Source organism: Polypterus senegalus, chromosome 5, assembly GCF_016835505.1.
Source record: "Polypterus senegalus isolate Bchr_013 chromosome 5, ASM1683550v1, whole genome shotgun sequence".
In the NCBI taxonomy this organism is placed as follows: Eukaryota; Metazoa; Chordata; class Cladistia; order Polypteriformes; family Polypteridae; genus Polypterus; species Polypterus senegalus.
This window is the reverse complement of record NC_053158.1, coordinates 199,314,639-199,328,039: the sequence shown is the minus strand read 5'-3', so window position 1 is coordinate 199,328,039 and position 13,401 is coordinate 199,314,639. Positions and strand designations below refer to the sequence as shown.

General features: G+C 43.4%; 1 protein-coding gene across 8 annotated transcripts in view; it reads left to right on the top strand.

Moving 5' to 3' along the window:
• The first annotated feature begins 4,343 nt into the window (after positions 1 to 4,343).
• Positions 4,344 to 13,401, top strand: part of si:ch211-285f17.1 (sickle tail protein homolog) — a 464,466-nt gene continuing 455,408 nt past the window's right edge. For 4 of the 8 annotated variants that reach the window (XM_039753955.1, XM_039753954.1, XM_039753962.1 and 1 more), the window contains exon 1: positions 4,344 to 5,150. In XM_039753955.1, the coding sequence (XP_039609889.1) occupies positions 4,928 to 5,150 (223 nt within the window). In that variant the 5' untranslated portion in view covers positions 4,344 to 4,927. The remainder of the gene's footprint in view (positions 5,151 to 13,401) is intronic. The other 4 variants (XM_039753952.1, XM_039753953.1, XM_039753951.1 and 1 more) reach the window with 1 other exon arrangement.

Below are 13,401 nucleotides of genomic sequence, written 5' to 3'. Positions count from 1 at the left end.
TAATACCGGGCCCTGGCGGAACAAGGATTAGGATGTAGGGCCTATGTGATATATTAGCTTTACGTTTAACTAATAATCCAAATAATAATATATGATAGTCTCAAAACTCACCATCCGCCGCCGATCCACGTTGTGCAATGGTTTACCCAGACTGAGCGATTGCTATTTATACATTCCCAGTCCCACAGCCACGCCCCCAATTCCCTGCCTGCTGCCCTCTGCTCCTACCCTTCCCTTCCGAATTCTGAAAATTTAGGACGAGGAGGGTATCGTGACACATGATGCGAGGGATTGGCACAGACGGCTGCAGTGCCAGGGTCATGATAGGGGCCCCAGGCCCATAGCTCGGCAAAAAAAAAAAATTGTAAGTCGGGGCCGGGTCGGGAGCCCCCCTCACAGTCGAGGCCCTACATGAATGTGTAGTCCACGTATGCCTAAGAACGTCCCTGTGGCGACATACAGAGGGACAGCACGCGCTAATCAGCCCAATGTGTGAGGGAGAGCGCAGTCCGAGGTGAGACTTGTCGCTGCCGCACCTTGGGTTTCTCCCCAGTATTTGAACAGAAAATGCGCCAATTTTTTGATTTTGACGATAAAAATGATCAAAATTATTGGAATCATACAGAAAACAAATTTACAGCCCAGACCAGTGGACGCTTTATTTTATGTTATCATTGTTATTTTTTTTTTACTTTTCATGATGACCGCAGGTCCCTGTATGCTAGATACTGTTTTACTGATAAATTGTGGTGACACTGAAAAAAATCGCTGTTAATTTTACAGTGTAAAACTGTTAAATAGCGAAGGTAAACGACTGTAAAATGTAAAACGGTAAAGCGCTGTTTCAGTAACACCGAAGTTACGATATTTGCATAAGGGCACGCCCTCTTTTACCATATTGTTCCTGGTGATCCGCATATCTTACGATATTTGCATAAGCCACGCCCCATTTTACCGTATTGTTCCTGGTGAACCACATACCTTTGCACAGGAGGGAAAAAAACAAAACTGAAGCCAAGTTAGCAGACTTATTTTTCCCCGACTGCTGAAGGTTTTTTGAAGTTATGGAAGATGATTTATGGTGGCTTGAATTCGATAAGCTGGCACACCAATCATCACAAAAGCAAACTTTACTTCTCCACCAGACAATGTGCCATTACTTCCTTAAACATTGAATTCTTTTCAGTGTATATAATTAAATGATACAACACGTTTGTTTTTGGTTGTTGTTTCCTTACTGATGCAGACTGTGCACTGGTATTGGATCCTGACGACATTTTCTAATAGTTTAATGTTTGGCATGTTTATTGCAGTGCGTGGATTTCAGTTTATGGTTAAACGTTCACTTCAATTGTAATGTGTTTTAAAGAAATCTTCTCTCAATATATAAAATCCTAAGCCTAAAAGTGCAACGATTTTATGTGACGTTTTTTGTCTCGCTTTAAATCGGGCTTATTTTAAAAGCTACATATATATGTTTGGTATCATTCTTTTCAGAATTTATCGAACTTTAATGTGATGTTGTTAGATTTTCAGATTCTTATTCCGTTTTAAAATTCTAAACTAAAACACATGAAGAACTTACATCCCACATGAGGAGACTTAACCAAGAGTGCCAAGAGATTTAACCAACGCCCGGGCCGGAAGTCAAAGACAAAGAGTAGGACAGCTGCTGCTGTACAGGCTTTTACAAGTTGGAGATGCAGATCACAGGGCATTGTACCAGCAGCAGCAGCTGATCAAGCAAAGAGGAGGTAAAAAAAAAAAAACGGCATTTGTTTCCCATTGTATCGCCGTTTAAGGGGTTCGGAGGAGCGACCGAGTCTCCTTAGGGTGCGTTCAGCCCCCCTCTTCACAACGTGAGTGGCAGATTGGCTGCAACTGAGGGTTGGGCGCAGAAGGCGCTAGGGGGGCTTGCCCGCCCCCTAGTTTACTTTAAAGTTATAGCGTAGACCTAAAAATATTGTCACCTTATTTTTTTTATGGTGAAATTCAGGCAACCAGCACAGCCATGTTTTTTACCGTAAATGTAACGTTTTATTTTTTACAGTCTGGACAAATGCTGTTTTGCTCAGCTGTGCACTCCTTGTTGTATGGTTTGAATGACAATAAAGTGAATCCAATCCTTTCTATCTGTACACACACACTTATTTATTTTAATAATTGGAGCCCTGGCAGGGCCATCTTAACGCTTGGGCACGCTGGGCACGAGCATAGGGGCCCAATGCTGTGTGGTTTACCAATGGAGTATCATTTATATGTTGAAAGTTTTGTGTTTTGTGACCGTTTGTCAAACGGTTGTGTTGATTATTCTTTGCTGTACAGCATGTTTTTTTTCACGTTTAAGCACTGATTTTGTTTGAAGTACCAATACAAGAAATATGTTTAATTCTATCGACCATTTACATTTTCATTCCAGTGTTTGTTTAGGTAGGGGCCCCCAGTGCACTGCTTTGCCCAGGGGCAGGGGCGGACTGGCCGTTAGGGCATTTGTGCAATGCCCAGTGGGCCGCGGACTCGGGTCTGGTCATGGGTCTGCCATTTCATGAAATAAATTTTACATACTGGTTACTGTTTCCATCCATCCATCCATCCATTTTCTAACCCGCTGAATCCGAATAGGGTCACGGGGGTCTGCTGGAGCCAATCCCAGCCAACACAGGGCACAAGGCAGGAACCAATCCTGGGCAGGGTGCCAAACCACCGCAGGACACACACAAACACACCCACACACCAAGCACACACTAGGGCCAATTTAGAATCGTCAATCCACCTAACCTGCATGTTTGACATTAAAATTAATTTTCTAAACTACTAACCGTTATCTGTCCGGTACTGCGATTTATATAGTCCTATATAATATACCATATTACGTCAACAAAGATTTGGTCAAAACCTCCTTTTGCCGATTTCTGTTTCGATACCGCTACATTTCGGTTGGCATATACATTATTGCAATTTATTTTATCTCATATCTAGTATTTAAATTCTTCGGTTCTAATAATTAGTTTAGATTATGTATTATGCATTTTACTGTTCTCTGGTCGTCGGCGTGCGTGATAATTAGTGATTTTCAGCTGCGATTAATAATATGATGAAATAAAGTTATAAAGCAAAGGATAGGAATTTTTCATATTAGGACGGAACATTTATAGTTTATCGTTAAGTCAATTGAACATTTCAATCATGTGAGGTTTTCATTATTTCTTCCATTGTAAATGAGCAGCTACTGCCCTTCTAGGGTATACTGGCACTTGGACATGACATTGACATTTGACGTTTAAGCCGTGTTACTAAATGTTTATTTTTCATTACATTTTATTTATTAAGCATGTCGTCAAATTTTAAGTTGTGTCTAAACAGCAGTGCAACAGTTCAGATTGAGTTCATATCATAGGCTCATAGCAAGTAGCGAGCCGCGTACTCCTCACAAATTTTAAGAACAATAAATAACGGACCTAGTGGGTCACCTCGTCACCTCACTCGTTGAAAGATGCCCGCGCCAGTTTTGAGACCCAGTCCGCTCCTGCCCGGGGGGCCTACAATGCTGTTACTCAGCAGAGGAGGAATTAGAGGTAGTCTGGGAGTTCAAGTAACGTAACTACCATACCACACTGCCTATAACTTAATTGGCAGATTTGTGTTTTATTGAAGTTATTATTTGAGAATTAAAAACTGACTAGGGACGGCAGTCAAAAAAAATAAATAAATAAATAACGTGCAGCACAAGAGTCACCAAACAGCCGCGTCTTCTGTCAATCCTTTCTCTTTCATCGTGCCGTTCTCATGTTTAATGGTTCCTTCTTTATGTTTTGGAACAAATCAGTGCATTTGGTGGTCGCGCTCTTCTAGCCGTAAGGCAGAGAGGTGAAGTACGCGCTCCTGTCGCGTCGTTTTTTCATCAGCCAGTTGCATTGTGCGCACGTCCGTGTGTGTGTGTGTGTGTGTGTGTGTGTGTGTGTGACCGACTGAGTGTCTCCTTCCAGCTCTTTTCTACTTCTTCGGGACGCCTCACAGTCCAGCGGCATTCCAGGCAGATCAGCGCACCGCGGGGCGGAGTGGAGCGCGTGGACGACACGCATGAGCGCACAGCTTTTATGTTCTGCCACGGGAAACGCAGCCTGCCGAGTTGGCACAATCTGAAGAAATTATAAACAGCGGTGGGCAGGCGGGAAGTTTTGCATTAATCTGGGAGTACGTCTCGTGTTGTTACCCCCCCAACACCCCCGAAAAAAGTAAGGTGTGCATGTTTATATCTTCAGGCTGCGGGGGTTGGTGGTCGGCGGTCGGGGATTCAGCTGCTCCTGCTTATTATCAAAGGACTGCCTGGATTGTGAAAGCAGTAATAATATAATCAGAGACATGCTTTCAAGGTGGAAGTCACATCTGGATTGGCTTGACTCGCTGCTTTACCTGAGGAGGCGGGCTCCATCAGAATTCCAAGCTGTGCTTTAGGTTTCCCCCTTCGTCTAGTCTGTGCTTGCAGGAGGCTTTTAACACTCACTGACAAAGCATCTGCTTGCCTGTGCTGCGAGATAAAGAAAACGGGGCAGAGGCTGACGGAAAGAACGAAAAAAAAAAGAATTACGAGAAAAGAAAGAGCAAACTCACGAACGCATGCAGCTGCAGCCGGTCGCCCATCTGCTCCAATTCCAGATGCAGCCCCGCATTCCACAGGTCGGACGGACTGGCAGCTCGGCACACGGCGCCTTCTCCGCCTTTTAAGCGGCCCTCGCTACAGCAGTTGGAATCCCGCTAGTGCTCTGCAGTCAACGCAGGCGTTTTGCTGGCGGACTCCCCTTCACCGGATGGGGCTTGGAGATTCAATGCTGGTACTGAACGGTTAACAGACGAGCGGAACGTGCAGGCGAAAAGGCAGGGAAAAGGGCAAAGCAGAAGAAAGCGGAGATCGCGAGGATCAGCCGCAATGTCCAAGCCGACGCGCTTAGCCAGACCCTCGTCGGCAGGCGCAGCTTCTAAGCTTCCTTCGGCAAGGAAAGAAGATTTGGGGAGCAGGACGAAAGCAATCAGCTTAGGCGAAAAGCTCCTGAGGACGGGCAGCGAGGGCAACCTGGTGAAACAGCCACACAAGCAACAGGTGCAGGCGGCGGAGCAAACGGCGGTCAGCAAGAGGACATCTGTCCCGAAAGGTAAGGGGTAGCGACCGTCTCCATTAATACTTCTCTCGAAGCTTAACCGGACTCTGTAACTTTGTACTATTCATTTATTTTTGGTATCTGGTCGAGTCTCCCAGTCTTGTGATCGGTGGGAGTGGTGGGGAGGTGCAGGTTTGAACTGGGCCGGGGGTCCAACCTGTTGACAAAAGCTGACAGCGGAGTTGAGCGCTCGTCTTCAAAGCGGCCCGCTGCGCCCTCTTCAGCTGTCAGCTGTGCGCTTTCCTGCCTACATCTTCAGACTGAATGCCTTCGTTTTATCAGATCAATGGCTCTTTGGATATTTCCTTATTCCTTCCTTCCTTATTTATTTATTATTTATTTTTAATTTCATGTTTTGCGGACCATTCGGACGTACAACATTATATACACCGCACAGCGTCGATTGCACATCCCAGCTGACTCACTGACCCTCCATTCACCCTCGTTCAGGACCAGCGTTATCCTGTTGATAATGATGCTAAACTGGACATTTAATTGATCGCCAAACACCCTTCAACACACACACACACACAACTGTGATTTAAAAAATTTCCAAACAATTTACCTGAGTTTTTTTAGATTGCACAAGTGAAGATATCCCTCGCTCTGCCACTCTGATCCTTAGCAGTTTTTCCTGCTTCCAGACAGGGGTGTAGCACACAACTCTGGGCCCTTATACATAACAACAACATTTATTTCTATAGCACATTTTCATACAAATAATGTATAATGAAAAGAGAAATAAAAGACAAAGTAAGAATTAAAATAAGTCAACACTAATTAACATAGAATAAGAGTAAGGTCCGATGGCCAGGGAGGACAGAAAAAACAAAAACCTCCAGAGAAAAAATAAAATCTGCAGGGGGTTTGAGGCCACGAGACCACCCAGTCCCCTCTGGGCATTCTACCTGACATAAATGAAGCAGTCCTCTTTGTATTTAGGGTTCTCATGAAAGGACTTGATGATGATGCTCATGTAGACTTCTGGCTTTTAATCCATCAATGTAGGACATCACGGTGCTTTGATTAGGTGGTGGTGGCGCAGCTCGCCACCACAGAAAACGGGAAAAAGAAACAGAAGAGAGAGTAGGGGTCAGTACGTATTTTAGAACCACCATGAATAGTCATTATAATGAATTGAACATACAGAGAATCAGGATTAAATGAAGGTGAAGTTATCAGAAAATTATAAGACGTCTCTGTGGACCCCTTTCCTCTGGGTCCATGTCTGTCACACAATACAATACAATCTATTTTTGTAGAGCCCAAAATCACCCAAGGAGTATGGCAATGAGCTTTAACAGGCTCTGCCTTTGATAGCCCCCCAGCCTTGACTCTCTAAGAAGACAAGGGAAAACTCACCCCCAAGAAAAAACCCTTGTAGGAAAAAAAAAAAAAAATAAACAACAACAACAACAACAACATTTATTTCTATAGCACATTTTCATACAAACAGTAGCTCAAAGTGCTTTACATATTAAAGAATAGAAAAATGAAAGACACAATTATAAAACAAAATAAATCAACATTAATTAACATCGAATAAGAGTAAGGTTCAATGGCCAGGGGGGACAGAAAAACAAAAAAACTCCAGACGGCTGGAGAAAAAATAAAATCTGTAGGGATTCCAGACCATGAGACCGCCCAGTCCCCTCTGGGCATTCCACCTAACATAAATGAAACAGTCCTCTTTGGATTTAGGATTCTCACGGAAGGGCTTGATGATGATGATGGTCACGTAGACTTTTGCCTTTTAATCCATCCATCATTGTTGGAGCATCATGAAGCTTTGAGTAGGTGGAGGTGGCAGAGGCCACCACCACAAAGAAACCGGAAAAAGAAACAGAAAAGAGAGTAGGGGTCAGTACCGATTTTAGAGCCACCATGAATAGTTAAATAAAGTTTTATTGATGAATAAAAATCATCAAATCCAGGTATATAAAGCTTGCCTATTCAAACCCGAGGAGACTTGTGGCTGGAATGGCTGCCAAAGGGGCTTGAATAAAAGGTCTGAATACCCGTCTGTGCCAATGGGATATTTCAGAATCTCCGCATGGCAAGCAAGGTTGTTGTCTAGCATATGGTGTGAATGTATATACAGTACAATAAAATTTATTTTTGTGTAGCCCAAAATCACACAAGGAGTGGCGCAATGGGCTTTAACAGACCCTGCCTCTTGACAGCCCCCCAGCCTTGACTCTCTAAGAAGACAAGGAAAAAACTACTAGTAGGGAAAATAAATGGAAGAAACCTCGGGAAAGGCAGTTCAAAGAGAGACCCCTTTCCAGGTAGGTTGGGTGTGCAGTGGGTGTTAAAAAAAGGGGGTCAATACAACACAATACAATACACGGAACAGAACAGAAATAATCCTCAATACAATACAATATAATAGTGCAATAGACATTACAATTACAGAGCAGAATTCAACAGTAAGATGATATCACATAATATGTCCCTTTCCTTCCAGTCTTCGAAGGGCCCCCCCTGACCACCCAGTGGCTCCTGGGTAATCATTACCCTAAAGTATGATGCCCATGTTCCAAGAGACCAGGCTTCATGTCTGAGGTCCTCTCTGTGTGGAGTTGGCATGTTCTCCCCGTGTCCATGTGGGTTTCCACCGGGTGCTCCAGTTTCCTCCCGCAGTCCAAAGACATGAAAGTTAGGTGCAATTGGCCCTAGTGTGTGCTTGGGGTGTGTGTGTGTGTGTGTTGACCCTGTGATGCACTTGGGACCCCTGTTTTGGTAGCAGAACAGAAACATACATAGGCATCAGAAACATGGTGGGCCCCTATGCTCCTGGGGCTCCGGCCAATGCCCATACATTAAGATGGCCCACTTATCCTTGTGTAGGGTCAGTCGTTTTAGGAGGGAATGAGGGGGGAGGTGGTCCATTGGGGATTGGGGGACTTGTGGAGGGAGTTGTGATTTTGGGGTTAAGGTGGTATGGGGGTACTTGACTGGGGCCTATGCACACAAGGCAGGAACAGGGCCGTCTTAACAGCATCATAGGCCCCCGGGCAAAGTCGTGTGCTGGGGTCCCCAGAAACTTACATAGGCATCAGAAATCTGGTGGGCCCCTGTGTACTCCTGGGGTCCCCGGCCAGTGCCCATTGTGCCCATACATTAAGACCACCCTGCATGGCCTGTTCAGAGTTTGTTCCTGCCTTGCACCCTGTGCTGGCTGGGATGGCTCCAGCACCCCAAACACCCCCCACGCCGTGACCCTGTTCAGGGCAAAGCCGTCTAGAAAATGACTGACTGAGTGACAATACATCACCTTTAAGACCTGAATGTTCGTTTGCTTACTCGGCTTCTCACTTCACGTTGTGTTCAAATGAAAACCGAAAGACGACACTGCATGGCCCCGGTCTTCAGAAATGCTTTTTTGTTCAACGAGGTGGCCAGTATGTCTGAGTAAGATGATAATTATACAGAGAGGCGTGGAGAAGTATCCAGTCCCCTTGAAAGTCATCACAATTCTCTGCGCAGTGGAAGGTGTGTGGCGTAAAACTAACACTGCCCTGGCCTCAAGAATCACCAAACCTGTGGTGAAATGTGGTGTTGGCAGCGTCAGGCTAGGGGGGCGCTTTTTATTTGCTGGGACTGGCAATCTTGTCAGGGCTGAAGGGACCATGGATGGTCACAAATATGACACAATCCTGCAGGAGAACTTGTTTCAGAGTCTGCTGTGAACCTGTGGCTCGAGAGAAGACTCATCTGTCAACGTGACAAGGACCAGTGGCGTAGCCAGAGATTTTGTCACCCGGGGCAGTCTTTGAGTTTGCCAAATCCGACATATCGAAAAATAAATGAACACAACAAAAATTTTAACAGCGTTTTTAATTATGAATTACTATTGAGGTACTGTATTTACATAATGCCCCTTCATTCTTTTTTCACACTTCCTCGCTTGACTTTTTCTTTTCTTTTTTTTCTATTCTAAAAGCAGAGGACTGAATCCTTAAAAACAGGGCTATTGAATTGAAGGGAAAAGGAGTTAATTAGCAGTGAAAATTGATTAGGAAAAGGGTGAGAATGAAAACCTGATGCCACAAGACCCACAAAGCCCAGAGTTTGACACCCCTGCACTATGGGAAGAAGTCAATCTGGCAGAGGAAGTGTGATGTTCTGGGCAATGTTGTGCTGGAAACTTGAGGGTCCTGGCATTCATGTGGGTGTTACTTTGACATCTTCCACCTGCCCAAAGATTCTTGCAGACCACATGTTCCCCCTCATGGCAATGCTGTTCCATGATGGTGATGGTCTGTTTCAGCAAGATAATGCATCCCGCCATGCTGCAAAAAATGTTCAGGAATGGATTGAGGAACATGATCAAGAGTTCAAGGTGTGGACTTGGCCTCCAAATTCCCCAAATCTCAATTCGGTCGAACATCTGTGAGATGTGCTGGAAAAACAACACTGATCCAAAGAGGCCCCACCTCACAACTGACAGGACTTAAAAGGATTTGCTGCTAACATCTTGGTGGCAGATACCACAGGACACCTTCAGGGGTCTTGAGGAGTCCATGCATCAGTGGGTCAGAGCTGTTTTGGAGACTCAAGGAGAACCTAAACAGCATTAAGCAGCTGAGACTGATGGGTATGAACCCTATAGTACTTGTTCCCAAACAATACACCAGGTTGCTGTTTACTCAATTATCTAGCAACCATGGATCCAAAAGCACAGGAATGTACCTAAATGTTACGCAATTTTAGAACTTAATAAAAATATTATTTTGCCACAGTTACAATCTGCAAGCAAACAAATCAACAAAAATATGTTTCCTATCATTACATACATTTCATTTTCGATTCTGCACTTTTTCCTAATTTCATAGTTTTTAAACAGTGGCATTTTAACTTCAAGACCCACCTGCCCCTCCTCATCATTCATTGGTCAAGAGACCTGTCTTCAAATCAAAATGACCCTCCTGTGAGCCTTTGAGTTTACCGTTTACATGGCCCCCCCCAATCATTCCGGAAGTAACTATTTAAGAACATTTCAGCACAAACAAATCGATCGTTTTGCATATTTTGAGTTAGTGACTGTGCAAAAAAAAAAAAAGGTGTGGATGATGCAACATGAGGTTTCTTCTTTTACATTTTTTTATATTTTTACACAGTTGATTTTCAGAACATTTGTCACTGTCTGCAATGGTCACCTGTCAATACTTTATATGAGGTTGAAATGTTTTTCTTGGGTACCTATACAAAGTACGTACTGTATGCTAAGTAACAGACCGTATGTAGTCACGTATAAGTGGGGTCTTGAAACCCGAAAAATTGATCATAAAATCAGACCCCGACTTATATGCCTGTTCAAAAATGCAACACTTTTTTTTTTTTACATCTTCTTTTCTTCAGTACCATCCAGTCATCCCTGTTAAACTATTTGCCCCTTCCTGATTTCTTATTCTTTTGCATGTTTGTCACACAAAATGTTTCTGATCATCAAACACATTTAACCATTAGTCAAATATAACACAAGTAAACACAAAATGCAGTTTTTAAATGATGGTTTTATTATTTAGGCAGAAAAAAATCCAAACCTACATGGCCCTGTGTGAAAAAGTAATTGCCCCCTGAACCTAATAACTGGTTGGGCCACCCTTAGCAGCAATAACTGCAATCAAGCGTTTGCGATAACTTGCAATGAGTCTTTACAGCTCTGGAGGAATTTTGGCCCACTCATCTTTGCAGAATTGTTGTAATTCAGCTTTATTTGAGGGTTTTCTAGCATGAAGCGCCTTTTTAAGGTCATGCCATAGCATCTCAATTGGATTCAGGTCAGGACTTTGACTAGGCCACTCCAAAGTCTTCATTTTGTTTTTCTTCAGCCATTCAGAGGTGGATTTGCTGGTGTGTTTTGGGTCATTGTCCTGTTGCAGCACCCAAGATCGCTTCAGCTTGAGTTCACGAACAGATGGCGGACATTCTCCTTCAGGATTTTTAGTAGACAGTAGAATTCATGGTTCCATCTATCACAGCAAGCCTTCCAGGTCCTGAAGCAGCAAAACAACCCCAGACCATCACACTACCACCACCATATTTTACTGTTGGTATGATGTTCTTTTCTGAAATGCTGTGTTCCTTTTACGCCAGATGTAACGGGACATTTGCCTTCCAAAAGTTCAACTTTTGTCTCATCAGTCCACAAGGTATTTTCCCAAAAGTCTTGGCAATCATTGAGATGTTTCTTAGCACAATTGAGACGAGCCCTAATGTTCTTTTGCTTAACAGTGGTTTGCGTCTTGGAAGTCTGCCATGCAGGCCGTTTTGCCCAGTCTCTTTCTTATGGTGGAGTCGTGAACACTGACCTTAATTGAGGCAAGTGAGGCCTGCAGTTCTTTAGACGTTGTCCTGGGGTCTTTGTGACCTCTCGGATGAGTCGTCTCTGCACTCTTGGGGTAATTTTGGTCGGCCGGCCACTCCTGGGAAGGTTCACCACTGTTCCATGTTTTTGTCATTTGTGGATAATGGCTCTCACTGTGGTTCACTGGAGTCCCAAAGCTTTAGAAATGGCTTTATAACCTTTACCAGACTGATAGATCTCAATTACTTCTGTTCTCATTTGTTCCTGAATTTCTTTGGATCTTGGCATGATGTCTAGCTTTTGAGGTGCTTTTGGTCTACTTCTCTGTGTCAGGCAGCTCCTATTGAAGTGATTTCTTGATTGAAACAGGTGTGGCAGGAATCAGGCCTGGGGGTGGCTACGGAAATTGAACTCAGGTGTGATACACCACAGTTAGGTTATGTTTTAACAAGGGGCAATTACTTTTTCACACAGGGCCATGTAGGTTTGAATTTTTTTCTCCCTAAATCATAAAAACTATCATTTAAAAACTGCATTTTGTGTTTACTTGTGTTATATTTGACTAATGGTTAAATGTGTTTGATGATCAGAAACATTTTGTGTGACAAACATGCAAAAGAATAAGAAATCAGGAAGGGGGCAAATAGTTTTTCACACCACTGTATGCAGGTGGATGAGCCTGTGGTCTCCTGGATGATGGACTATTATATCTCATATTATATATCATATCACATATATATATATATATATTATGATTATTATAATTTATACTATATTATACACACACACACACACACACACACATATATATATATATATATATATATATATATATATATATATATATATGTATTTCACATATCACAGTTTGTGAGACACAAGAACTGTGTGATCAACAATTAAGCACCGTGCACAAGGACCTGCAGGTCAGGTCACTTGTAAAAGTTCTCAGATGATTCTGCATTTATGGGGTATGTTGATAAGGGGGATGAGACAGAGGAGTAGAGTCGGGGGGAGAAGATTGGGAATTGTCGGCAACTTAACATCAGCAAAACCAAGGAGCTGCACCAAAGTGATTTGATGTCCAGTCACTTTTCAGGGAGTACATGTACGGGTGGTCCACTACTACAAGCACGTGGGGGTCTACATTAATGACAAGTTGGACTGGTCTCAGATCACAGACGAATTGTAGAAGAAAGGGAAGTAGACTATTTGTTCTTAGGAGACTGCGTTCCTTTACTGTGTGAAGTGACATCCTTCACATCTTCTACTACAAATCATAGAGAGACTTAAGGGTCTTAACATGACTACTGCATTATTTCTCATATAACTAAACCAGCAGCTCCCATCCTCTTCTATGCCCCACATCCTTAGTAAATGTTTGATTTGTGTTCACCCCTCCTGCAAAAACTAATATCATATTTGAAGATGAACAATTCAAATTTCTAATTTTTGAACCACAAATTGAACTCGGACAAGGAAACCTTTTAACACAGTGCGTAAAATTTAAATATAAGTTGAGCAATTCACCTTTGCAAATCTCAGTAATCTTGTAAATGTGTTCCCAATGAAGCTTAAGATGCTTCATTGATGATCAGGGAGGTTGAGGGTATCCACCGAAAAATCAAGCGCTGTAAGGAAATGACATGCGGTCAGCGATCGAGGGATTTGGGGCATTGGGGACACCCCCGTGAAGCAAAGTCGAATAGCTTTGTCCCCCGATAAGACCTGTACTGCACTTTTGAAATAGCTGCGCTACTGTCAGGACCACCAGCAGGAGAGGTGGGCTGAGTATAAGCAGCAGGTGTTGCATGTCTAAGTCAGCCCCCACTTGAAGGCAAAAATGTCAATCACATCTCGAAATCAGAAATGTTTTACAGTTTGGGAGCATGCACTGATATGGCCCGTGGCCGTAGCCAGCCCACGAAGTAC